The sequence below is a fragment of the Moschus berezovskii genome, chromosome 12 (genome assembly GCF_049115385.1).
Source record: "Moschus berezovskii isolate FMDL1 chromosome 12, NW_MosBer_1.0, whole genome shotgun sequence".
Classification (NCBI taxonomy): domain Eukaryota; kingdom Metazoa; phylum Chordata; class Mammalia; order Artiodactyla; family Moschidae; genus Moschus; species Moschus berezovskii.
Window position 1 is genome coordinate 27,223,192 of NC_142471.1, and position 27,762 is coordinate 27,250,953.

The following is a 27,762-nucleotide window of genomic DNA, read 5'->3' on the forward strand; positions in this document are numbered from 1 at the left end:
AGTGGCACCCACACCAAGTATTAAATAGGAGTCTGGGTTCAGTAGTGAAGGGAAGGTGGGGAGGAGAGCCCCTTTGCTCCAAGCAGAATGTTCACTTCACTGAGCTGGGGAGCCTCTGTCTTGTTTACCGCTATACCTTCTCCCCTAGAAAGTTCCTGACACACACAGTAGGTGCTTTGTAAAGATTTGTTGAATTAATGTATAATATAAGCAAACACAGGAAAATTCCCTGGTGGTCCAATGGTTAGGACTGGGTGCTTTCACTGCCTGGGACCAAGTTCAGTCCCTGGTCGGGGAGCTAAGATCCCACAAGACGTGCACCTGGACCAAACAAAAACAAAGACAGGATCTGCAAACCATGGCCCACAGGACAAATCAGCTGGTCACCTGTTTTTGTCAATAAAGTCTTACTGGATCCACGCGCATTTATTTACATGTTGTCGAAGGCTGCTTTCTCGCTAGAGCAACAAAAGTTGAAAACTTGCGACAGAGACCATAAGTAAAGCCTATTTACTCTCCGACTTTTGATCGAAAAAATTTGCTACCCTTTGAGCACGGTGGCACCATAAACCATTCTGATCGTCTTTTAATACATGAACACATTCCTTTCATTTAATAACGAACAATTAAAAGTAAAATAACACTTCTGCCTCGATACAGGAAACACAAGTCAACTCAAGTAGTGTTGATTGACAATAATAATAATAATAATAATAATAAAAAGCCCACACAAGTTTTCCAAGCACACCTACGTTCAGTTCACTAACACTTCGCGTCGGTTCACCCCGGTTCGCGTCCCGCCCTCGGGGCATAAGCCCCGCCCCGCCCGCAGCCTGGCCGCCCAGGACCCGCCCTCGTGACGTCACGTCCGGCCGACCAGCTACCCCGACCTCCCTCTGGCTCCCGCCTTCGCCCGCTTCCGGTCGTCGTAGTCGTCGCCGCTGCTGCCGCTGCTCCTGCTGCTGAGGCTGCTGGCGGAGGCCGGAGGATCGGGCGGCGGCGGCGGCGGCGGCTGAGACGGCGGCGGGAGCGGAGCGGGACGAGGGAGCAAGAGGAAGCGAGCGAGGAGCGAGCGGAGCGCGCCTAGCCCCGCCCGCCCTTCAGCCCGCCCGAGCAGCTGGAGCAGCCCGGGCCCTCAGCCGCCGCCGCCGCCGCCGCCCGCCTGCCGGCCCGCCGGACAAAGCCCGAGAGCCCGCGCCCAGAGCCATGTCCTCGTCCGCCGGCAGCGGCCACCAGCCCAGCCAGAGCCGCGCCATCCCCACCCGCACCGTGCCCATCAGCGACGCCGCGCAGCTACCTCATGACTATTGCACCACGCCCGGGGGGACGCTCTTCTCCACCACACCGGGAGGTGAGCGTCGGCGCCCGCGCGGCCTTCACCCGAGCCTGCTGCCGGCACCCGAGCGCCACCGCGCTAACCTCCGCGGTGTCCCCGCAGTTTCCCGCCACGGTCCTTTAACTCGGGGCGTAACCACTCTGGGCCTCTCGGGCCACCCCGGCTCCACCGAAGCCCCTTTCCTGGGGCTTCCCCCGAAACCCCCTTGAGACTGCTTTCGAGAACCTTAACTTCGCGTTCTCGCTCTCCCACAACTCTGTTCAGCGCGTGCCCACTCTAGGAACGTGGTTGGCTCTCGTGAAAAAAAAAGCCCCTGTTCCCGCTGCTTCGTGGCAGGTTTACGCACTCGACCCAGTTTTCTCCTTCCCCCGCCCTCGTACTCCAGGGCAAATTCGTCTACACTTGGCTTTGCACTGGCTCCGCATTCCCTCTGCCTCTTACATATAGTGTCTTTGTGCACGTTGAAGGTTGATTTTGGAGCTGTCTCCCGGCCTTTTTAGAAAGGAAGTTAGGGAGAGTAGTTTGCTCCTGGGACCCTGCGATGACTTGTTTTGCTGCTTCTAGAACTCCAGGAGGGGGGAGGCTGGAATGCGAAGTTTGGAAGCCTCGCCCAGTGTTATCCTGCTTTGACAGCATTGTTTACTTTGCTGGACGAGGCCCCACGGTGTGGGGAGTCCCCAGGCTGGAGGAGGAGTGATAAAATCATGCTCAAGTAATAGCCCAGGGAAAGGAGCGCTGGCAGCCTTGAGGGTAAGAGTTTTGGCGGCGACGCCTGTGGAGGTAGGTGGAAGACGGTACCCTCCCCGGCGGGACTGCTTCATCCAGGGGAAGGGGCTGTGCAGAGCGGGGTCCCTGACCACTGCTTTTCACAGTGCGACCAAGACTGTTTACAAGGAAGAACAGTGGGGTAGAGGTGAAGAGCGTGGAATTAATTGGTCACGGGAAAAGGGAGCTCAAAGGTTGCCTGTCCCCTGACTGGGCTTTTCTCCAGAGGGAGAAGACTGGAGAACGATCTTGAGGGACCTCATGAAGGGAATGGTGCTTCATTTTTAACTTGGTTACTTAGCTTTTTGATGGTGGCCTCTGGCTAGAGGGTTGGGACTTTGCTGGCAGCCCTTGCCGTCTATGGGATTGCTAACTTGGTTCCTGTGGGCTGGGCTCATCAGTTGTGCTCCAACCAATCCCTTGCTGTTAGGCCTGTGCCATTTTTTAATCGTTACACAATGCAAGAGGGTACAGTAAGAAGATCTTGCCAACAAGGAATAAAAATCTCAGAGAGCACTCTACAGAGGAATCCACCCGGGCGACTCTAGGGTGGAGTGGCTGCCTTGGAATACTTTTAAATGATCCAGGCAGGAGACTTTCATTGATATGTGTGGAGAACTGGGTTTACGGAAGTTTTAACTTTGTGAAACAGTGGGGTTTCTAGTGAGGTGGCTTACCTCATTGGAGAAACCTCCCTGCTGACCTCATCTGGTCAAGGCCAGCCTCTGAGCATGCTGAAATCTTGCGTTTTAATCGTGAAAGATTTGGCAAACCAGGATCTGCTCTCCATGGGTTGTCTTGAACTTGAACTGACAGCTTTTAAGAAATGGATATTGTTTTCTGAGGTGATGCAAAGAAATTTATAACTTCGAGAATTCCTTGTGAATTCTGTAATGCCTGTGCTTCCAGCAGTTTAGAACCAGTGTCATAGTAGCAGATAATTATTTATTTGAGGAAGGAACTAAACTTTTAGCTGTATATTAATCGTTATTCCTCTGAGGGAAAAACCTCAGGGGCACCTTTAGGCATATTTCAAACACCCAAGCTTCTATGCTTTTAAAGTAAGGGCATAGTCTTTAAGTGTGCCTTAAAGATACAAGCCTGTCTGATAGTCTGAATTAGTTCCTGCAGTGTTGGGAAAGATTCTGCCGGAAATACTGAATCATTTATCCTTCCTCCAGACATACATAGTCTTCAGCTACTTTCTCAAATATCACTTACCCTGTCTGCAGATGGTTTCTGCTTTATAATTGCAGATTTAAATACTTACATCTTAGCTCATCTATTATCAGTTCAGTTCAGTTCAGTCGCTCAGTCGTGTCCGACTCTCCACGACCCCATGAATCACAGCACGCCAGGCCTCCCTGTCCATCACCAAATCACGGAGTTAACTCAAACTCATGTCCACAGAGTCGGTGATGCCATCCAGCTATCTCACTCTTGGTTGTCCCCTTCTCCTCCTGTCCCCAACCTTTTCCAGCATCAGAGTCTTTTCCAGTGAGTCAACTCGTCGCATGAGGTGGCCAAAGTATTGCAGCTTCAGCTTTAGCATCAGTCCTTCCAATGAACACCCAGGATTGATCTCCCTGATACAGAGCTGTTATTTATTAGTAGAGCACATTGTCATCTTTAAAATTTTAACACAAAGACTTATCTAATATGTTTATAAGATACAGCACTGTTGCGGTTGGATTTAAACACCATTTTATAGCAATTACCTCAGTGCCGCCTAGATATGCAGTACTTACTGATTTAATCCCCCCCCCCTTGGAAAATTTCCAATTTTCTGATGATTTGTTCATTTCTTTTGTTACATTTCCCTCTCTTCTATGTAATTTTCTTTCCCTGAATCATGGTTATTATTTGGTCACCTTTAGGCACCTGAATTGATGTGGTTAGGTATCTTCAGTGGGTTTTGTGGGTCCAGGGCAGTGCTTTGCACAAAAGGGGACCACAGACAAAAGTAGGAAATGCAGTCTTCACTCTCAGTGGTCTTAAAATCTTGGTGGGTAGAAAAACTTTTTAGTTCTGAAGTGAAAAACTTGTAAAAGAGTCAAATGCTAAGTGCTAAGTTACATATTTCAGACTTGAAAACATTTAGAAAGTGATAGTAGACTTGTATTGGAGATCTCTATTTAGTAGGAAGGAAGGGGATTAGAATTTCCTGTCTCAAGCTTCTAGAGTGTCATACACAGGTCAGAGCATTCCAGATAACCATTGATGTGCTGAATGCCCTGTATGATCAGACTGGGCAGAGACATTGACAACATAATGAACTTGCCATCTCCCCACAGAGGATACAACTTAGCCTTGAAAAGATTTCTCAAAATTGCCTTCTGTGGTTGGAAAATGAGAGTTGGGAGATGAAATGAAAACTTTCTGTAACCTCTTATATTTCCCATATTTTTAGAAGTGTACCTTTTTCTCATTATTAAGGAAGAACAGAATTTTTTACCAAATTCAAAACAAAACGCCCTTGGGTTTTTATTTTGCTTTTTATCTGCCTCGAGGAATAGGGATGACATTTGGTTCATCCTTTGAGAAGCTGGCTTCTAGCCTCGATGAAAGGTAAAGTTATTACAGTCTGCTTCACTTTTGTAACAGTCTGGTTAGCTGGAAGGGACCTAATGCTTTCCTTCTATAATTGAGAGAAATTAAGTAACTTGTTAGTGTCATACAGCTAATTAACGTCAGTTGGTAGTCTCAAACTTAGTGTCTTGATTCCTATTCCAGGTTTTTCCTCTGCTGTCTTAAGATGCATATTTTTCTAGGAAAGGAAGTTTGCAAAAATTTAAGAAGACTCTTCTACCTCTGGAATGCCAGATAATGTGATGCTTTTTGCTACCTTATTATTTATTTTTTTAATGAGTTTTGAACTGTCTCCTTGTTGAGAGGGTTGTGCTCTGGGGAATGAACAAAGAGACCTCTTTGAGCCTTTCTTTTTGCCTTACTTTTCCTCCATAACATCCTCCTCAGCTGTGGAAAAGTATGCTGTTGCCAGAACAAGAGCGCCAGAGGGGAACTGTTAGTCTGAAATCTTGTTCACACCCTTGCGCATCCTCTCTGCCAGCTGAAGAAGAGTTGCTCTGATTGGTTGGTTCCCTGAAGGCCACTGGAAGGGTCTTGGGATAAAGGAGAAGACAGGAAGAAGGGGAAAGAATCCTCTTGGTGTGAGCCATAATAAAGTAAGAGTATTTGGGGAGAGTCCTGAGTGTTAATCTAGTTCCTTTGTTGGGAGAAGTGAATAGAGCTCTGTAGATATGGGGAAGGAAGGCCAGTTTCTCACTGTTATAAAATTTCTAATACAGTGACCTGAGTCACTGTTTATTCTAGCCAAAAATTTATGAACCAGCAAGTGTACTTGTTTGGCTCTCTAGTTTCAGTTATTGACCAAAGGACTTCATGTTTACATGTAAGAAGTGCACGAAAAACACATTGAAAGTTGTTCAGTCACTTTGCCTTGTGTTCAAGAAAGATGGCATTTACTTACCTCAGAGTAACAAAAACTAACATGTGTTGTCATTCCAGAGATTTGGCTTTAGTCTCATGTTCGTCAGCCACCAAAGTATGTACCAGAAGATGTAGCTCAGTTTTGTGGTGGGTGCACATTTGTGTTGGGTTTGTGTTTGCCGATGAGAGACTGCCCGTAAGGCAGCAGCCCTCGGCTGCAGGGCATGCAGCAGTGTATTGTGTGGAACGGAGCGCCTCTGCCTGCTCCAGGTTAGACACAACCTGATGAGGGAAGATGGAGCTCATCCAGGCTGGTAGCGCGCAACTCCCCTCTACTTTCCCAGGGCCTACGGGTGAAACGTGCATCTGTAAACTGGCACTACTAGGGTTTGGCAAGGACTTTTTGAGGACTGATGTCTTAAAAATGATTTCATGGGAGGGGTCTTGCATGGTTTCGAGACAACTGTAGGCTTGACTACGTGTGTGTGTAAAGAGTTGCAGATCATGTCCTTTCAATTTTTTTATATTCTATCTTGAGTAAAATTCAGGCTTCGTGGATTTGTATGGACAAAAAATATTTTGGTATGTGGACATGTCATAACCAATAACTAAGGAATGCCAGATTTTCTATTTTTATATGGAATCAACCAAAATAATTTTGGGAACTCAAATAGCTACAGTAGTGAATATCGGAGATTCTTCACTGCCAGTCAGCAGTAAAGGCTGTGATGTCATGAAAAGAAAAATAAGATTTGCTGATCAGACAGGGTAAAGTTAACTTGGGAAAACTAGTTCACCTGGTTGGAAGGAAGAGAGCAATTGAAAGATAATTGCTTTACAAAATTTTGTTGTTTTCTGTCAAACCTCAACATGAATCAGCCATAAGTATACATATATCCCCTTCCTTTTGAAGCTCCCTCCCATCTCCCACCCCATCCCACCCCTCTAGATTGATACAGTGCCCTGTTTGAGTTTCCTGAGCCATACAGCAAGTTCCCGTTGGCTCTCTATTTTACATATGGTCATGTAACTTTTCGGAGAAGGCAATGGCAAGCCATTCCAGTACTCTTGCCTAGAAAATCCCATGGACGGAGGAGCCTGGTAGGCTGCAGTCCATGGGGTCGCTACGAGTCAGACGTGACTGAGCGACTTCACTTTCCCTTTTGACTTTCATGCATTGGAGAAGGAAATGGCAACCCACTCCAGTGTTCTTGCCTGGAGAATCCCAGGGACGGGGGAGCCTGATGGGCTGCCGTCTATGGGGTCACACAGAGTCGGACACGACTGAAGTGACTTAGCAGCAGCAGCAGCATGTAACTTTTTGTGTTACTCTCTCCATGCGTCTCACCCTCTCTGCCCTCTCCCCGTGACCGTAAGTCTGTTCTCTATGTCTGTTTCTCCATTGCTGCCCTGAAAATAAATTCTTCGGTACCATTTTTCCAGATTCCGTGTATGTGCGTTAGAATACGATACTTATCTTTCTCTTTCTGTCTCACGTCACTCTGTGTAATAGGTTCTGGGTTCATCCACCTCATCAGAACTGACTCAAACGCCTTCCTTTTATGGCTGTGTAATATTCCATTGTGTGTATGTACCACAACTTTATCCATTCATCTGTTGGTGGACATCTAGGTTGCTTCCATGTTCTAGCTATTGTAAATAGTGCTGCAGTGAACAATGGGATACATGTGTCTCTTTCGATTTTGGTTTCCTCAGGATATATACCTAGGAGTGGAATTGCTGGGGCATATGGTGGTTTTATTCCTAGTTTTTTAAGGAATCTCCATACCGTCTTCCATAGTGGCTATATCAATTTACATTCCCACCAACAGTGTAAGAGCGTTCCCTTTTCTCCACACCCTCTCCAGCATTTATTGTTTGTAGACTTTTTGATGATGGCCATTCTGACTGGTGCAGGGTGACATCTCATTGTGGTTTTGATTTGCATTTCTCTAATAATAAGCGACGTTGAGCATCTTTTCATGTGTTTGTTAGCCATCTATAAGTGTTCTTTGGAGAAATGTCTGTTTAGGTCTTTTTCCCACTTCCTGATTGGGTTGTTTGTTTTTCTGGCATTGAGTTGTATGAGTTGCTTGTATATTTTGGAAGTTAATCCTTTGTCAGTTGTTTCATTTGCTATTATTTTCTCCCATTCCGAGAGTTGTCTTTTCACTTTGCTTATAGTTTCCTTTGCAAAAGCTTTTACGTTTAATCAGGTCCCACTTGTTTACTTTTGTTTTTATTTCTGTTACCCTGGAGGTCAGTCATAGAGGATCTTGCTTTGATTAATGTAATATAGGACTAGTTTTTAAAGACCCTTTTCACCTGGTTCTCAGGCCACAGTTTGAAGCCAAAAGCTCAGAAATTTGTTAGTATTTGTGTCTAAATAAATGGCCTTTTAGATCTTGAGGACAAATGCCCTGATGAACTAAAGCTGTTCATGTCATTGAGTCATTTTAAAAAGTAAAATGCTTAATAAACAAGAATCAGTAACTGGAAAATACAATTCTCATAGATTCCTTGGTATTGTCTATATACAAGACCACAGTCATCTATGCATAAAGATAGTTTTACTTCTTCTTCATTGATCTAGGTACCTTTTTTGTTTGTTTTCTTGCCTAATTGCCCTGGCTAGAACTGGAACCTTCAGTACATTGTTGAACAAACACGGCAAGAGAATGAGAACAGATACCGTTGACTTGTGCTTGTACAGGGGAAAACCTCCAGTCTTTTATCATTATGTAAAATGGTAGCTGTGGTTTTTCAAAGATGCTCTTTATCAGGTTCAGGAAGTTCCCTATTATTCCTAGTCTGTTGATTATTTTTATTATGAAAGGGTGTTGGATTTTATCAAAGGCAGTTTTTTCTTTTGTATCTTTTGGAATGATCCTATCATTTTTGTTTTTTATTCTGTTGTTATGATGTGTCATGTTAATTATTTTCAAATGTTGAACCAGCCTCTCATTCCTGAAGTAAGTACCATTGATTGTGGTATATAATCCGTTTTATATGTTGCCGAATTCTGTTTGCTAATATCTGGTTGAGGATTTTTGCCTCTGTATTCCAAGAGATACTTGTCGATTCTTCTTGTGGTATCTTTGGTTTTAGTATCAGTGTAGTACCTCATTCAGTTTTAATTTTTTTAAGAAATGGCCTGATGTTTATAGCAGGTGAGGACTGGTGAAGATAGACCATTGATTGCTCTCTAGGTTCTAAGGCCAGGCTCCTATCCATGGGATTTGCCAGGCAAGAATACTGGAGTGGGTTGCCATTTCCTACTCCACGGGATCTTCCTAACCCAGGGATCAAACCCATGTCTCCTGCATGGCAGGCGGATACTTTTCCACTGCGCCACCTGGAAGTTCATTCTAAGAGGTACCTATCAAAAATTTGCTAGGCTTGTGATTCATTTTTAAGATGTTGTAATTAATTCTTTGGGCCTCAGAGAGGTGCTCATCTCATCACCAGAGAATGTTTATGTTAGAGTGGGCTGCTTTTACATTGAAATGAAACCACTTTCTGGTCCGATAAGTTCCTTGAACCATAATGAAGAGGCAGCATGTAAATAAAGTGACCTAGACCAGTGATATTGAGTAGGCTTTTGCCTCTTACGAAGTTTATTGATGAGTTCAAGTTCCTTACTGTAAGTAGAAGATATTAGTAGATATATATTTTGTATTGTTTTTATTTTTATTTTTTAAGTGCCCAAGAGGAGTGAACTGGGAGGAAAACAAGAAGTGGGAATGAAGGCCAGACTTGAATCTCAGTGCTTTCCCCATACCAAAGCAGTGAGCCCTCATTAATTATTAGCATTACAGAGGCTGAACCACAACATGTGTGAAATCTAATCCAAAGAATTGATCCAGGATGCTGTCAACAATCGGGCGCATCCAACCAGCATTTTCCTGGAACCAGAACCAGGTAGTTCTTGTGAAGATTTATTTCAAGACAAGTGTTCAAACCAAAACAGACGTGGACATATTTGACGTACTTTATTTTGATAGTCTTCAAATCAGTTGGCATTTATTTGAGATTAATTTGTGGTTTGTATACCACTTTATACCTGGTACTAACTAAAAAAGTCATTTGTTTCCAATCATTTTTTGGCCAGACTCAAGAAAGGCAGATTTGCCTAGACTGCCTTGCTTGTTTGTGTTGGTCTCCTGACTCTTAAGTCACTCACTGTGTGATCTTTCTTTGGATATTGTTTTCTCCATCTGTAAAATGACAGGCTTCCACTAGATGCTGTCTAAGGCCTCTTCTAACACAGAACCTTCTGAATAGGAGCATAGTCATTATCAACTTCCCTTTCAGCCTGGGTGTGTGTTCTACTCTGGCAGAGTCCTGTGTGACTGGGTAGGGAGCCGTCCTTTGACATTAATGTCTTGGAAATCTTTGCTCCTGGTTATGAGAATTGGAGTTACTCAAAGGACAGTAGAATTGACTTTTCACAAACCTTGGATGTCTTCCATTTGCCATAATTATTTAGCTATACTAAGTTATAATATCCTCTGGCTCTAATTGTGCCTTTTGCTGATGTAAAAATTGTCCCTCTCTTGGTTTTATTAGCACTTTAGAGGTTTGATGATTGTACACACTGAACGTAATTTGGCCACTATCAGCCTCCCTGGAGGATACTGGGTCAAGCACCTTTTACCCTCCTCTGGGTTATCTGGCATAGAGCTTTTAGGAGTCTGTCTGTTCCATCCGGACCTCCATGAAGAACAGATGTATTTAAAACTGAAATGCATTTAAAATGTTCTCTAACATAGTGAAACACAGCCCTTGTTAATCACCCTCCTGGGTTTGAGTGAACTCCGGGAGTTGGTGATGGACAGGGAGGCCTGGCGTGCTGTGATTCATGGGGTCACAAAGAGTTGGACACGACTGAGTGACTGAACTGAACTGAAGCTGGTAGAATAAAAAACAGAAAACCACTTTCTTTGTAAGTCCTTTCTGTATTTTTCACTTCTTATGTTCTCTTCTTACTATTGGGATGGAGGTGCGGGGAGAGGGAAAGAGCCAGACTACCTTTCTGAGTGTACTGGAAACACTTGTTGCTTTTTCGGAGAAGGAAATGGCAATCCACTCCAGTATTATTGCCTGGAGAATCCCATGGACAGGGGAGCCTGGAATGCTACAGTCCGTGGGGTTGTGGGGATTTGGACACGGCTGAGAGACTTAGCACATATGCAGTTATGCTGCTTGTTCATCTTGTGTCTGTTTCTGATCTCTTGGGGAGCCTTTATATGAGGCATAGATGGAGGATGTTAAAAATTCCTAATGGGGATACTGAGGATACTTTGCCAAGTGCTTTGTTGTTTTTTAAATTTCTAGATTTCCTCATGGCTCTAGTGTCAGTCTGTTTTTTATATACACGCACACACACACACATATATATATATAAATACTTAGAAATACTTTTTTGAGTCACCCACCGCCCCCAGTTGCTTATAGTGGTTTGCTTTTTATTTCTAAAACACTTTCTCTTGATATTAAAAAGATAATTGTGTGTGGGGAGGCTTTAAACAAATTTATTTTCTCGTATTTCTGGAGGTTAGAAGTCTGAAATGATGTCTATTTCTTATTGTGTAAATAACATAAAATTTACCATTTTAACCATGTTTAAGTATGTAGTTCCATGGCGGTAAGTACATTCACATTGTTGTGCAACTGTCACCACCATCCATCTCCAGGACTTTTTTTGTCTTCCCAAACTGAAACTCATTAGACAATAACTCCCTATTACTTGCTTACCTGCAGCCACTGGCAACCGTCATTCTACTTTCTGTGAATTTGACTGGTCCAGGTACCTCATATACATGGGATCAAAAGATACTTACCGTTTGTGACTGACTTGTTTGACTTAGCAAAATGCCTTCAGTATTCATGCAGTCACCTGTAGTTTTTCTACCTATGAAAGTAAAGTTTAAAAGTCATATAGTATTGTTAGTTCAGTTCAGTTGCTCAGTCGTGTGTGACTCTTTGCGACCCTATGGACTGCAGCACGCCAGGCCTCCCTGTCCATTACCAACTCCCGAAGTTTATTCAAACTCAAGTTCATTGAGTTGGAGATGCCATCCAACCATCTCATCCTCTCTTGTCCCCTTCTCCTCATGCCTTCAGTCTTGCCCAGCATCAGGGTCTTTTCCAGTGAGTTAGTTGTTCGCATCAGGTGGACAAAGTATTGGAGTTTCAGTTTCAACATGAGTCCTTCCAATGAATATTCAGGACTGATTTCCTCTAGGATGGACTGCTTGGACCTCCTTGCAGTCCAGGGGACTCTCAAGAGTCTTCTCCAGCACCACAGTTCAAAAGCATGAATTCTTCGGCACTTCACAGTCCAACTCTCACATCCATATATGACCACTGGAAAAACCATAACCTTGACTAGACAGACCTTTGTTGGCAAAGTAATGTCTCTGCTTTTTAATATGCTGTCTTGGTTGGTCATAGCTTTTCTTCCAAGGCGTAAGCGTCTTTTAATTTCATGGCTGCTGTCACTATCTGCAGTGGTTTTGGAGCCCCCCAAAATAAACTCTTTCTACTCTTTCCCCATCTATTTGCCATGAAGCGATGGGACCAGATGTCGTGATCTTAGTTTTCTGAATGTTGAGCTTTAAGCCAACTTTTTCACTCTCCTCTTTCACTTTCATCAAGAGGCTCTTTAGTTCTTCACTTTCTGCCATAAGGGTGGTGTCATCTGCGTATCTGAGGTTATTGATATTTCTCCCGCCAATCTTGATTCCAGCTTGTGCTTCATCTAGCCCAGTGTTTCTCATGATGTACTCTGCATATAGTATTATTAGGCTAATAACAAAAAGCAACAGTCTTACATCCCATCTCTAGTTCCATTCCTGGAGAAACCATTTTAAACTCTTTCAGCTATTTCTTCTAGCATTTACCTCTGGATTTCTGAATAACATGATTTAATGCTATTTCTCAGTTTTAGATACTAACAGTTTTCTAGTATGGAAAATGAGGATTTGAATTTAGATAAATATTAAATATGGATGTGACTGACACTATTGGTTTCCAGCCCAACAACTGTTCTCTCTTCTTTCATGCTACCCCAGATTTCCTCATAATTTTAAAAGTAGTAGTGTGCCAAGCCCCAGAAAATATACCCTGAGTACGCTATGGCTTCCCCTGTGTGTCTGGGATGGTGGGCATCTGACTCAGTTCTGGCCTAATGATCATAGCGGGGAGTCCACTACGGTTTTATGAGAAACAATTTTCCTCTTTGATGAGGAAAGTCCCCTGAGGGAAGTCCTATTTGACTCCACACTCTCCCTTCTTGCCTGGGATATTGTTGGGAAGGCGTAGGTTAATCTCAGCCTTCTTGGAGGGTTTCTGTTCAATGTGGGCAAGTTACTGTTTCTAAGATTTTATTTGCACAAGTGGCTGCTTAATTCTAATTCTGGAAGCAGCCTTAAACAGTTTTATGGTCTGGGTTCTGCGAAAGTATAGTAACTGCTACCCTTGTCAGTTAACCATGTTACAGGGAACTTTGTCTAGGCAGTTTTGTATCAGGTTATACAATTTCTTGAGTGTGTATAGCTTAATTATGGATTGATTATCATTTAAAGTAAGCTACTTGGTCTTGAAAGAGGCCCTTAGACTTGAATGACCTTTTTTCTGTACTAACCATCTTGACAGGCATAATTTTGGATCTCATTTGTTTGCCTCTTTTTCCTTGAAAATCACTAATTTTTAGATTGAACAGCGGAAGCTGTTTCTTCTTACTCTCTGTTCTCCATCAGAAGGACTCATTTTTCCTCTCGTGTTTTCCTAGGAGTGTCAGTGTTTAGAAAGTGCTCGGTCAGGGTGCTAGGTTTATCCAAATAGCTGGTCACTACGGAATGAAGAATGTGTGTAGATAGCTAATGTTAACCTAGATCTAAAGATTCCTATTTGTTTCAAAATCCAAACATGAAGACTAAAATATGCATGTTTTAAAAACAAAATAGAAAAAGGAAAACTGAACAGAAGCACCTAAAATGCAAAGTAAAATGCCAATAGACTGCTGCTTTTAACAGTTTCTGTTTGTAGTGATTTTACTGGTTAGCCACTGTTGCTATAAATAATATATATTCATACCACAATTTCTTGATTTCTTAACATTAGAGGATACTGTTGACTCCCTGTTATGAAAATGAGGGATACGGGACACTTTCATTAATTTCTGTACTTCTTATTTCCTCTCCCCTCTCTCCACTTACCAATGTCTGTAAATTGTTTTATTGTTTTTGGTTCTTCTGAGTAGTTACCTTTATTTATTTTTAGTATTTATTCATTTATTTTTGGCTTGCTGGGTTTCCGTTGCTGTGCAGGATTTCCTCTAGCTGCAGCAAGTGGGGGCTACTCTCTGGTTGTGGTGCGTGGGCTTCTCCTTGCAGTGGTTTCTCTTATCATGGAGCATGGGCTCTGGGGCACTCAGGCTTCAGTAGTTGAGGCATGTGGGCTCAGTTGTCGTTCCTGGGCTCTAGAGCATAGGCTCAATACTTGTGGCACATGAGATTAGTTGGTCTGCAGCATGTGGGGTCTTTCCAGATTGGAGTTCGAACCCATATTTCCTGCATTGGCAGGTGGATTTTTTACCACTGAGCCTCCAGGGAAGCCCTGGGTGGTTACCTGTAAAACTCTAAATTAGTTAAACCTCCGTGTCTCAGTCCGTCAGTTTTAGCTCTCCACCATATGAGATTATGGGGCCTCCCTGGTGGCTCATCAGTAAAGAATCTGCCTGCAGTGCAGGAGACTGGGTTTTGATCCTTGGGTGGGGAAGATCCTCTGGAGGAGAGCATGGCAACCCACTTCATTGTTCTTGCCTGAAGAGTCCCAAGGATGGAGGAGCCTGCCAGGCTGCAGTGCAGTCCATAGGATCGCACAGAGTCAGACTCGACTGAAGCAACTAAGCAGCAGCAGCATATGAGCTTATAGTATCTACCTGTCCTGCCTCTACTTCCATGTTATGTCTACCTTTCCAGTAGAGATTTACAGTTAACTTTTCTCTAGTTAGTTATGGAAGCATTGGTTGACATTGAATTGGGCTAACATAAATGTGACTGGCAGTTGAAATTGAATTACTGGAAGTTCTTGCTTCATAAGATGTGTCTATGCATGCACATTTTTAAGAGACCCTGAATATTTTAGGTTTTTAAATTGTCTTGGTATTTATATAATTTCTCAGTAAACACAGTATCAAAAAAGGGAGAAAAAGGGTTTTTTCCTGGCATTTTATTTATAGTCAAGTCTTAATGTTTTTCTTTTGATAGTTTTGGTTTTTTGAATATTAAATGCTTTTGAATTACACCATAGAATCCTTAGTCATTGACGGGTTGATTTCTTTTTTTTTTTTGCCATATATCTGCAGCAATTTTTTTAGCTTCCGGTGATCTAAAATTCAAACACATGAAATACTGTGGTTTTGTATCCGTATTCTCCATGGCCGTATTTGAGAACATTAACAGCATCAGTAAAGTCGTAATTCTTCAGAATGGCTTCTCTTCTGAATTGTTTACTTTGTGTGTCCATTTAAAACCAAATGTAACTTAAAAATTCACTAAAAAAATGTTTAAATTAATTAATAAATGAGTTTAGTAAAGCTTCAGAATACAAGATTGGTATACAAAACCCAGTTGTATTTGTATCTTTCAATGAACAATCCAAAAACGAAATAATTCCACTTACAATAGCATAAAAATTATAATAAAGTACATAGGTATAAATTTAACCAAAAAAAGCATGAAACTTATACTATGGAAACTGTATAACATTCTTGAAATAAAGATAGACATTTATCTGTAAATGTCTATATAAATAGATGGTGCATGTTCATGGATTGGAAGATTCAATATTGTTAAGATGGTACTGCTCCCCAAATTTATCTATTCAGAGCACAGTCCCCATCAAAATCCCCACTGACTTCTTTGCAGAAGTTTACTGGCTGACCCTAAAATGCATATATGGAACTTTAAGAGACCTAAAATAACCTCAGGCAATCTTGAAAAAGAAAAACAATGTTAGGAGACTCACCTGGTTTCAAAAGTCGTTACAGATCTAGAGAGTGTAGTACTGTCATGAGGATACACAATGATCAGTGGAAGCCCAGAAATAAACCCTCACAATTATAGCCAGTTGATTTTTGACATGGATACTAAGACGTTTAAATGGGGAAATATTCAATAATAGTCTTTTCAACAAATCTTTCTGGGGCAACTGGATGTCCACACACAAAAACCAGAGTTGGACCCTATGACTCTGGGACCTAAATGTGAGCACTAATGCTGTAAAACTCTTAGAAGAAAACATAGGCACAAATCTTTGTGACCTTGGTTAGGCAAGTTTCTTAGATATGACACCAAGATCACAAGCACCCAAAGAAAAAGACATAAATTGGACTTTATTAAAATTTAAAACTTTGAAAAAAATTGAAAAGGCACCTCACAGGAGAAAATATTTCCGAATCATCTATGAATACGAAGCTTTTATACGTGTATATATGTAACTGAATCATTTTGTTGTACACCCAAAACTAACACAACATTGTTAATCAGCTATACTCCAGTATAAAACAAAAATTTTTTTAAAAAGCTTGTATTGATAATAAAGAACTCATACAGTGCAGTGGTAAAAAGACAACCCTTTAAAAAATGGACTAAAGACATTTCTCCAAAGAAGATATTTGTTGGAATGGCCAACAGGCATGTATGAAAAGATGCTCAACACTTTTAGCTATCAGGGAAATGCAAATTAAAACACCATGAGATACCACTTCACACCCTCTGCTGCTGCTGCGTTGCTTCAGTCGTGTCCGACTCTGTGCGACCCCATAGACGGCAGCCCACCAGGCTCCCCTGTCCCTGGGATTCTCCAGGCAAGAACACTGGAGTGGGTTGCCATTTCCTTCTCCAGTGCGTGAAAGTGAAAAGTGAAAGCAAAGTCGCTCAGTCATGTCCGACTCTTAGCGACCCCATGGACTGTAGCTCACCAGGCTCCTCCATCCATGGGGTTTTCCAGGCAAGAGTACTGGAGTGGGGTCATACCCACTAGGATGGCTGTAATAAAAAAGATAAAAAGGGAATTCCCTGACAGACCAGTGTTTAGGACTCCATGCTCTCACTGCTGAGGGCTGGGGTTTCATACCTGTTTGAGGAACTAAGATCCTGCATGCCCTGGGGAACGGCCAAAACGAACAGTGAAAAATAAAAAAGGAAAGTGTTGGCTATAATGTATATAAACTGGAACCCTTATATACTGCTGATGGGAATGGGAAATGGTGCCACCACTTTAGAAAACAAGTCTGGTAGTTCCTCAAAAGGTAAGCCATATAATCCAGCAAGTCTGTCTTATATACCCAGGAGTTCACACAAAAACTTGTACGTGAATGTTCGCAGCAGCATTATTCAAAGTGGAAAAACCCCAGATGTCCATCAATGGACAGATTGATAAAATGTGAGATACAGTAATACATACAGAATATTATTTGTCAATAAAAATAAATTAAGTACAATTGATCCTTGAACAACATGGGGGTTAATCCACGTGTTACTTATCATTGGCTCTCGGCATCCATGGATTCAGCCAACACTGACTGTATAGTACTGTAGTACTTAGAATTTAAAAGTGCTAACTTTCATTGCTCAAGGATCAGCTGTACTGATAAATGCCAAACACGAATGAATCTTAAAAACCTGCAAGTGAAAGGAGCAGTCATGAAAGGTCATATATTACATAATTGCACCTATATGAAATGCCTAGAATAGGCAGATCTATAGAGACAGCAAACAGATTCATGGCTGCCTAGGCTGCCGAGGGTGGAGGAAAGTGGGGAGGGACTGCTAAACGTATATGGATTATCTTTTGGAGATGATGACAGTGTTCTAAGGTAGATTGTGGTGGGAATTCCCTAGTGGTCCAGTGGTTAGATTTGGCTTTTTCACTGCTGTGGCCTGGGTTCAGTTCCTGCTTGAGGAACTAAGATCCCACAAGTCATGTGGTGCAGTCAAAAGCTAAAAAGAAAAAGACTGTGGTGATGGTTGCACAATTCCAGGAGTATACTAAAATCTGTTGAATTACACACTTTGAATTGTACGTGAATTATATCTCAAGGCAGTAAAAAATATTTTTTATTGCCTCTGCACAGTAATAGGAGTTTTTCAAACTTTCTGTTACACTTGACATGTTTAGGTTGAATCTTTACTAATTTTCTACTTGGTTCATTTACAATGCTTTAATGTTTATGTTGTTGCTGATATATAATTTAGAAATAGAAAGCTTGCTTTTATCCTGTGCTCTTTTTTCACCACCTCACCCCAAGAGTTTCTGAGTTTAGTATACTACAGAAGTAAGAATAATCTTGTTCTGACTTGCAACATGAATGTTAGTAAGAACATTTCACAGTAAAAATCTCACCCTTCTGAAACCTAGCCATGAATAAAGCGGGGGGGGGGGGCGCTGGTGACAGAACAAAATTCATCCACTGAAGCTCCTTCCCTTAGATCACTGGAAAACCATCAGGCTCCTTCCCAGCCTGTTTGCTCTTATTTACATAGTGTTGAAATCAGGTCACCAATTTCCAAACCCAATAGATTAGACATATTAAGTTAGAATGAGTGTAAAGCATTGTACTGTAGATTGACTTGTGCTCTCCCCATTCATATATTGACACACTGACCTCCACAATGTGATACTTAGAAATGGGGCTTGCTTGCTAAGTTTCAGTCATGTCCGACTCTTTGCGTTCCATTGGACTGTAGTCTGCCAGGCTTCTCTGTCTATAGGATTCTCCAGGCAGCAACACTGGAGTGGGTTGCCATTTTCTTCTCCAAGCAATGGGTCCTTGGGAGGTAATTAGGTTCAGGTGAAGTCCTGAGGGTGGGGCTCTCACAGTGGGATTAACGCCCCACCAGAAGAGACACTTGCTTCCCTCTCCCTCATGAGACGACACAGTGGGAAGGTGTCAGCACGTCCGGAAGAGAGTGCTCAGCAGAAACACACTAAACTGGTATCTTTGTTTTGGAAATTTCACGAACTGTGAGGAAATACATTTCTGTGTAAGACACCCAGTCCAATGTGTGGTATTTGATTATGGCAGCCAAACTGACTTAAGACATGGAAAAAAGATGGTTCTTAGCCTAACAGTGAAGGAGGAGACAAGGAAACCGTGGTGGGGAGGGCCACAAGCACAGCCTTGGCTATCTGAATCCTGTTCGGTCTAAGGAGAATACAGATCATCAACTGAATAGGCCCTGAGACTTTCTAGGTCACAACATAGTATAATAACTGAATTTCATAATCATCCTGATTCATCAAGAAAGGGTTGGACTGTCTCCTGTTTAAGGTGGTAAAAAGTTTTAAAATTTGTATTAGAAAACTTTCCATCCTAAATAATTCAAACTTGACCTAAGTTTTCTGCTCTCCAGAATGATTCATTCTTCATAATTTCAGCTGCCTTTTTGAACTGTTACTAGTTATTTTTCAAAGCAAAGAAAGGGAAGGTAACTTTCTACTTTCATTGGTGTGACATTATATTTGAAACAGGATATAAAACTTCCGTCTTCTTTAAACCCTGTTTTCCAGGGACTCGAATCATTTATGATCGAAAGTTTTTGTTGGATCGTCGCAACTCTCCTATGGCTCAGACCCCGCCCTGCCATCTGCCCAATATCCCAGGAGTCACCAGCCCCGGCACCTTAATTGAAGACTCCAAAGTAGAAGTAAACAATTTGAACAACTTGAACAATCATGACAGGAAGCATGCAGTTGGTAAGAGATGCTGGTGTTAGGGACCAAGAGATAGCCCTGGGATTCAAGTCAGTCTGAAAAAATGTTGATGCTTAGTTATAACTGATGTTCAGTCATACATCTCTGAGGTTCCCCCACTGCCCTCACGAAGACTTATTGAGATGTTCTGGAAACCCGAGTTCTAAACCATAGCCAAATCTAATATAGGAGAGGGGTGGGGGTGAGGAAGAATCCAAAATCAGGGAATGGTAAATCCCAGAGATGACTTCTTGAACCTGGACTTTGTTGGACTAGGGATAGCACACACACAAAGCAGAATTTAATAACCCATTTCTATCACCCTCGGGAAATAGACCTTGCTTCTTATAAAGAGAAGGTCTTTTTTGTGGGGTAGGGAATAGCAGTATTGTTTTTCACCCCATTTTCAGGACAGCCTTTTTCAGTAAACACACACACACCTCCCCTGCCCCGCACACTCACACACATACTTACCATTAATAAGTCCTGTCCATATCTGTGGAAATGGCCAGCTCCTGAAGTACACCTTGAGTGGCACTCCATGACCCCTGTACATGAGCCAGCTTTCTACTTTCTCAAATTTCAAAGGAGTTTTTGATGGACAGAGTGTCATTCCGAGCAGGACTGAAAGTTCAGAGCTTCCAGAAGAGTGTGCTGACTCGATAAATGGCCAAGAGTTCTCTAGAAGCTCCTGTTTGGTCAACCTCGGACAAAGGAGAGTGAAACTTGGAAAGTTTTCACTTGTGTCCTTTCCCATAATCGCTCCTGCCCATGATGTGTGGAGAAGGCAATGGCAAGCCACTCCAGTACTCTTGCCTAGAAAATCCCATGGATGGAGCAGCCTGGTAGGCTGCAGTCCATGGGGACGCTAAGGGTCAGACACGACTGAGCGACTTCACTTTCACTTTTCACTTCCACACTCTGGAGAAGGAAATGGCAACCCACTCCAGTGTTCTTGCCTGGGGAATCCCAGGGACGGGAGAGCCTGGTGGGCTTCCATCTATGGGGTCACACAGAGTCGGACACGACTGAAGTGGCTTAGCAGCAGCAGCATAGGTGATGTGACTGCCACTCTTTTGTTGCCCCCCAGATTAAAAAGACCAACCAAGGCAGAGCAGAATAGTTGTTTCGAGGCTGCAGAGAATGGGACAGTTTGAATTCTTTTTTGACTCTTGTGCAGAGGGAATGTTAGTTAAAATTGTTTTGCTTTTCCTTTTTGTGCCCAACTTTTCCTTTTCTTCATTCCAACCAGGGGATGATGCTCAGTTTGAGATGGACATCTGATTGTCCTTCGAGGGTCGGAAGAAAAGCAGCAACACTGATACATGTGTGTACCTGATTTGGCTGATAGGATCATCGATGCAGAGACAGAAGAGGCAGTGCCAGCAGTCCCCGTTGCTGTCTCTTCCCCCTCCTCCTGCCCCTTGTGCCAAAGGATGCAAAGATGAGCTGCATCTGACCATTTCTTCTCCCTGTTTCCTGTTCCCCTTCCCAGTTAAACAGATTGAAGACTCTTGACATATTTCTGTAGAACTAAGCAGCCCATAGAGGAAAGCAGTTAAACTCTGGTTCCCCTCCCCCCCCCCTTTTTTAATCCCAATCCAGTATCAACCTACTAATAACTGGCTGGCTGGAGAGTCTGGGGAAGTGATACAGAGGTTTGACAGGTTCAGCATCATTCCTGTTCTTACTCTCTCTCCTCACTGTCCTGCCCAGGTTTCAGCCTTGCCAGAGCCTAGGTCTGGGGGTCTTGAAAACCACTGGAGGGAAATGGTAAACAGGAAGAGAGCTGCTTTCCCTTTTACTTTGCCATGTTTGTCCCTCGGGATAGTGCACAGTTTGTACAACTCTAGTAGCATTACCCTGGGGCACTGTTTTGAGGTCCACTTCCCCTCCTCCCTCTGGGAGGAATGTATTCTGTCTTTTGTATTATAGTTCATCTTCCTGTTCCTTTACTTCGCACAGTTGTGCAGACATTTTCTAATTCTACATCAGAAGGGAGTCCTGTGTCAACAGTTGTTCTTTGCTCCCCTTCTCCCATCCCTCCCTGCTTGTATCTTGTTGCCTGTGGTCCTTTTGTACCCTGAGCTCTCCAGGTGACTTCTCCTGCTCCCGAGCAGGTCCCTTCCACGGGACAGAAGCACTTTGGAGAAGGCCTAAACAGTACACTCTAGGATGATACCCAAGAATGACCTTGGAAGACGTTGAACCATTTGAGTACCCTCCCCAGGCTGAGTAGTCATTGTTTCTCAGTCCAGTGAGCATTGTGATATTTATTGTCTCCGGTTTTTGAGTTTAAAGTTGACTTTGAGCGTGCTCTTAGCAAAGAACTACACTTTTTTCCTTTGTGGACCTGCTTTGTTTGGCTGCTGAGATAGATAAGCATGGGCTTAAAAATGTGTTCCTTCCGTTTTCTTACCTTTCCCATGGTACTTTGAATTCCCCTGTCTCCCTACCTCCTTCCCTTTTCTCTGCCAGGCCATTTTTCAAATGTACATCCAAGATACCTCACCTGTTGGTATCTGATAAGATCTGTCACTCCTCTTATCTGAGGAGTGACCTTTTATTTTTAAGATGAGTACAGACCTATTTTTAGATATGTTTTCAGTACAATTTTGAACAGCAACTTTTTAATTATACATCTTCCGGCGTTAGGAAGGTGAGAATTGTTCCTTGGTGAGTCTGCTGTCCCTGTCACTAGCCCTTGTCTCCCCAGGTCCCTTATGAACTTGTTCCTCTCGCTCTAGTGTTGGCTGTGCATGTTTGGAGTTCGTAGTGGGTGGACTGTGAGACTGGACCATTCTGCCTTCCCTGGGTTGTCATGGGAGCCTCATTCTCTCCCTTTTATCCTGCACTGCTTCGTTCCCCACCCCGTGGTCCTGACTGTTGACTGGCATGGGAATCCTGGGAGAGTGACTCCCCTCGCCGAAAGACAAGTAAAATAGCCACTGGTGTCTGGGAATTTCTGGTTGGATTTGGTGCTCCGAACCCTCTTTTTAAGAGATGAGATCCCAGGGTGAGAGTACCAGGCCAATTGGCTAAGATGGAAAGCTGTTTTTCTTTTGAACTCTGAAAAGACCCTGTTTGCGAATACATTTTAGAAGAGAGGAAGGAAGTCTGAGGAACTTGGTTCTGTTTTCTGCTACAAAATGTGAATTGTTTAAAGAGTGAAACCTTTTGGGATGGTTGATGTCTCAGGAATAAGCTGGATCTCCATGGTTTTGGAGATGGTTTCAGTCTCAAGAATTGATGATCAGAAAAATATTTCTTACTTGCTTTTTAAATGTATCTCTGTTCTGATTTTTAATAAACTCCAAATTTCACTTTACTTACTCTTGGAAAAACTTAAGGTGTGTTGGTAATTTGCATGGCAAGCTTGCACAGGACTTCATTGTCCCCTGGGAGCTTGATTCTTTGGGAATGAAGCTTTCTTTCTCCACAACATCTTGAACGTGACTCCACTATAGCGAGTAGTCGGTCTGTCAGTGAGCAGAGTGTGTGCCCTGTTGGGACTTTACTGCTGCATGTGAAAACTCAGCTCCCTCATTGAATAGTGGGAAATTAAAGCACCAGCTTGAGTGGTCTCAGGACGCTGTGATCCCCTTTTTTGCTGTCTTGAGGCATCTGCACTTGGCCGCCTAATCAGAGGCTGTATTTCTGGTATGTCTTGGGGGCATCAGCTGTGTAGTATAGCAGCTGCCCATCCTGTAGGCATCTCTATAAGGATCTCCATAGTGCTTGGTGCAGTTCTTTCCCGGAGGCCACTAGATTTACTTTGGCCTCCATAAATCGGCATTTTAAATAATCTCACAAGGCAATAGGTAAACTTTCAACAGATGACACCTTTGTGCCATGCCTCATAGAATCGTTTTTCAGGGCCAGCCAGAATCTAGTAGGTGGTTTACTCCTGGGTGTGTTTGTGTGCTCAGGAGCTCAGTTATGTCTGACTCTTTGTGACCCCACCAGACTCCTCTATCCATGGGATTTCCCAGGCAAGAGTACTGGAGAGGGTTGCCATTTCCCAATCCAGGGGAATCTTCCCAACCCAGGGATTGAACCTACGTCACTTATGTCTTCTGCATTAGCAGGTGGATTCTTTACCACTGAGCCACCTGGGAAGCCTCCTGAGTGTTTGGAAGGAATCATCTAACAGTTGAAACCCTAAATGAATAATCTATCTGGGCTTTTTCCTGGAGAGGGAACACCCTTAGGGTATCATTTGAGTGAGACAGTTCTTAAAATCTTACTAATTATTTGTACTTTTCTCCTTAGGAGAAAGCCATGTTTCTATACTTCTGGGGACAATCCATCTTAATGAGAAATGACCTCCTCCCTCCAAATTCCAGCAGGAGATGTGCATTGTCATGGTTCTACCTCCCTCATAGTGTGGTGACTTGAGTTCACACTCTTTCGTATCCTGTGTAAATAGCTACTGTGTTCTCTAAAGCACAGTGTAGAGAAGCCAGCTTCTAGCTCTTAGGCTTCCAAGCCAAGGGTTTTATCCTTCATCTTTGTTAACTATTGCTATTTAACAGGTTATCGCCAAACTTAAAATCTCTTTTAGAGCAAACATTATCTGTCAGTTTCTGTGGTTAGGACCTGGGAAGCAGCTTAGCATGGTGGTATTGGCACCATAGGAGGTTGCAGTCAAGACTTTAGCAGGGTCTACAGTCACTTGGGCCTTGAGAATCCACTTGCAGGCTCTCTTTGTGGGCAAGATGCCTCAGTTTCTCCTTGTGTGGGTCTCTTTAGGGCAGCACGAGTGTCCTAACAGCATGGCAGTTGGCTTCGCCTGAGCACACGATCCCAGAGAGGGCAAGGAGGAATCTGCAGTGCCTTTTTTATGTCAGTCTTCTAAAGCAAATCATCACACCTTCCTATCCCGTTCCTTAGAAGCAAGCCACTAAGCCCAGCTACACTCAAGGGAACTGGGGTTACACCCCACCTAGTGAATGGAGCAGTGTCAAAGAATTTGTGGATATACCTTAACACAACCCCTCCCCCAACAGAGGGTGAAACTAGATCAGCAAGAAGGGCTAGTTGTAAACTAGGTGCTATGCTGAGAGAGGTGTTGTTGCTGAGAATAGTTCTCTAAGATGTACATCAACAAACAGATGAAAAATGGACCTGCCAGTTTTGAGAGGGTTGGCAAGAAATGGCAATTTCCAGGGTAATATTTGTCCATCTTCCTGTTGTATACTACCAGTGGCCCAAGGATGCTTGAGTCCTTGACTCCATACCTCTAAAAGACAATACTGCTTCCTCGCTTTCTCCTTTAGCCAGGAATTGACAGAGGGCATTGGATCCTTCTCGTTGAGCCATTCAAATGGATCAGTCAGGGTTGTCAGAAATACGGAGCAAACATGAATTAGATGGTGGGTTACTGGGCTGAAGAATAGTGAACCATTCAGATTCAGAGTAATGAAGCTGATAGTATCCAGAAGCCAGGTCCCCACCAGCTGATGCTCGGCACCTGCTGTCTCAGACCACACCAACTAAAGCAGACTGGGGTCAGGTGTCCCACCCAAAAAATCACCTCAGCAAATGGGGGGACATCTGGGAATAAGAAAGATCTGTCTGTGCTTGATCTTTACATCCAGTAAAAGTTAACTCTGCACACCTGCCTTACCCTGGGCTTCCTGATGGAGACAGGTTCTTAAAAAGAACCAATCCTGTCTTCACCCTTGAGAAAAGCTTCGATGAAGCTTGTCAGTTTAGCACATTTTTAGTGAATGTCTGTTCTGTGTCCGTGGCACCGATGCCAATTTTGGGGGATTTCAGACATCTTACGGGTGCAAATTCTTTAGATTTATGCTCTGACACTTCCCAGCATTTTCTTATCTATAGCCCTGCTTGCTTTAGAGTATACTTGAAAAAAAAAAGCAATGCTGCTAAGGCAGCTATTTAAAAAAAAGAAGAAAAGGTACTTCTAGAAGTAAGGAACTTGTCTTTAAAGCACCTTCAAATGAAATTTTTTACTTCTGATTTTAAGGTGGAGTCAAAATAGATGGTCTTTTATTTTTGCCGTCTGGGTACCAGCTCTTTGGATCTCTCAGACCTCAACTCCCCAGTTCAGACATTTCTTGCTAGATGTATGGGCTTTATGCCAGAGACTGTCGCTCAGCCAGTGCCTACTTTGCATCAGGGCACCTGGTGTAAGGTGCTCATTGTATTGGCACCAATATTCCAGAAACAGTCCTTTTCCGTTCTCATCTTGGAGACTTGATGGGGTATCAGTATCTTGGCTGTTTGAAGCCAGGGCCCTCAGCCCCTTACATTCCCCTCCAGACAGGAGACCCCGTGCTTGTCTTTCTGGGTCAGAACTTACCCTTCTTAGCATGTCTCTGGACTGTATGCACACGGGCAGCTATATATTAATCTGCAAAACCCAATCTCTCACCTATGCATGGCATCTAGGCGGGGTTAGTGTCTGTTTTAAAGAAGCAGTGTTTACTTGGGAGGGCAGTTTCTGTCTGGACTTCACAGAGGGCATAGTTACCATACAGTGGTACCCCTACCACCACCTTTATCTCCCAGCTTTAAATAAAAGATGACATCCGATCTTGAAGCACCTGGGTCACAGTTATTTAGAGTGCTTACACCCCGGGCACATTTCTTGTTCTAGTCTTGTTTTCCCAGTTGAGAATTGGAGTTTCCCTGAGCCTAGCTCATGACATTTCTGACTGCAGTCTAAGGAATGATACAGTCAGTTCATGTCCCCTTTCCCACCCTGCGGAATTGACATTTCTTTCAATGGATGGGCCTGAAAGTTGATACCTTTTGGCAAAGCTTAGATTTAGGAGAAGTCTTTCAAGTCCCTTTTCAGATGATCTGTGGTCTCTCTGCTTTTTCAGCCTGCAGCCCTGGCAGACAATATACTGCCTGGATCCTGAATGGAAAATAGTAACTGAGATGAAACACATTCTTGGGGTATTTAAACTTTCACTCTGCCACCTTTCAACGAGTGGGAGGCTGGCAAAAAGATGCTGCAATGCTTGAAACTTGGCCACATTGAAATTTCCAAAGGGAGCTCTTGCTGGTGCTTAAAACCAAAATTTCTGGACATCTGAGATTGCATGAATCTAGCGGAGTATCTCTTCTTGCCTGCGGTGTACCCTCTTCTTCTCCCATCTTAATCTTTAAAAAAAACCAAGCCCAGGCCAAGGGTCATTTTTACTTGAAACCAGGAGAGTTGGGGAGGAACACTAGAGCTGAGGAGTGAGCTGTGTGGTGAGGCGTCCTGCTCCTGGTGTCTGTTTCAGTCCCTGAAGACTGAGCCAGTGCCTTTCCTTCACCTGGAGATGGAACCCATCTCTCCTCACCTGGGTGAGGAGACCCTCTGCTATCCAGGGGTAAAGCTTAAAGAGGGTGTCTTAGAGAGCCCAGAGGACACCCACATATTCGGGTGTCCATTTTAAGCATCTTTAAAATATTTTATATATTGAAACGCCCTTCCCTGTCTGTGTGCCACCAGTGGCCCAGTTCCATCCATTCTGAGTGGAAAAGTGGAGACTGCCAGTACTTTCCTTGGTCTTCCCTTCGTCTCCCTTGATGTGGGTGTCCCCTTTCCCCCTGTCCATCTCACTGTCATGGATGGAGAGCAGAGGGCACCATGTAGTCCTAAGGCAGCCCTGTGTGACTCCATGGTCAGGTTTTTGTTTCTGACTTTCCTAACTGTCCTTAAAAACCAGCAAGTGTTTGGAAATTATGGAAAAAAATAAATTTTCACCAACGGTTGCTGTTACAGTTGAATCAATAAAGATCTTGAGTATCAACTTGGTGTTTTAATTGTTTTCTTAAATTTCAGGTGAAATCCTGTTGACACATTTTGGGCATCTTGGCTGATAAGGAAGATGGACAGAGGCGGCTGGCCACTTCATGTGTCAGTTCTCATCATTTACAAAGCACTTCCTTTGTCCGTCTGGCCCTGTATGTGCCAAGAGGTGATGTGTCCCTTCCCCAAGGAGCTTGGAAGTGAACACGTATATGCTGGGGCCAGATGTACCAGAGAAGGCCCTTCACTCGGCCTGCAGGGAGCCCAGACCACAGCTTTCCTGGTGAGGGCTGCCTCTGCCCCTCAGGAACATTTGTTAGAAATCCATCATAGCTGATGTCTTAAACTAAACTACACTGTGCTGCGTGAGCATCACATTCCTTGCTATTATTAATCCAGTGAGGCCCACATATTGGTATCGAGAGCAAAAATCCTGTCCTTTCATGTCTCAGATGTCAACAGAAGATCACAGAACAAAACAGCAGGGAAGTTCAGGGTTCAGGCTTTGAGATTAGGCTTGCATTCCCTCTCTGTTACTTAATAGCAGCCAAATTCTCTCCAACAGGATTCTCAGTCTCTTAAGCTTTGGTTTCCTTCTCTAAAATAAGGTTAAGATAAGTAGGGACCGAGGTGGTTGTGGAGCTCAGGTGTAATTATGGAAAGCACTTAACCC

General features: G+C 43.4%; 1 protein-coding gene across 2 annotated transcripts; it reads left to right on the forward strand.

Moving 5' to 3' along the window:
- The first annotated feature begins 962 nt into the window (after nt 1-962).
- Nucleotides 963-27,090, forward strand: EIF4EBP2 (eukaryotic translation initiation factor 4E binding protein 2). Of its 2 annotated transcripts, XM_088841942.1 has the most exons (4): nt 963-980; nt 1,154-1,351; nt 19,133-19,318; nt 20,568-27,090. In XM_088841942.1, the coding sequence occupies exons 2-4, from the start codon at nt 1,207-1,209 to the stop codon at nt 20,597-20,599; spliced, it is 363 nt and encodes a 120-aa protein (XP_088698068.1). In that variant the 5' UTR covers nt 963-980; nt 1,154-1,206; the 3' UTR covers nt 20,600-27,090. The 2 variants fall into 2 exon arrangements, with proteins under 2 accessions (XP_088698068.1, XP_055281520.1); XM_055425545.2 differs by lacking the exon at nt 963-980 and having other exon boundaries at nt 989-1,351.
- The last annotated feature ends 672 nt before the right edge of the window (nt 27,091-27,762 follow it).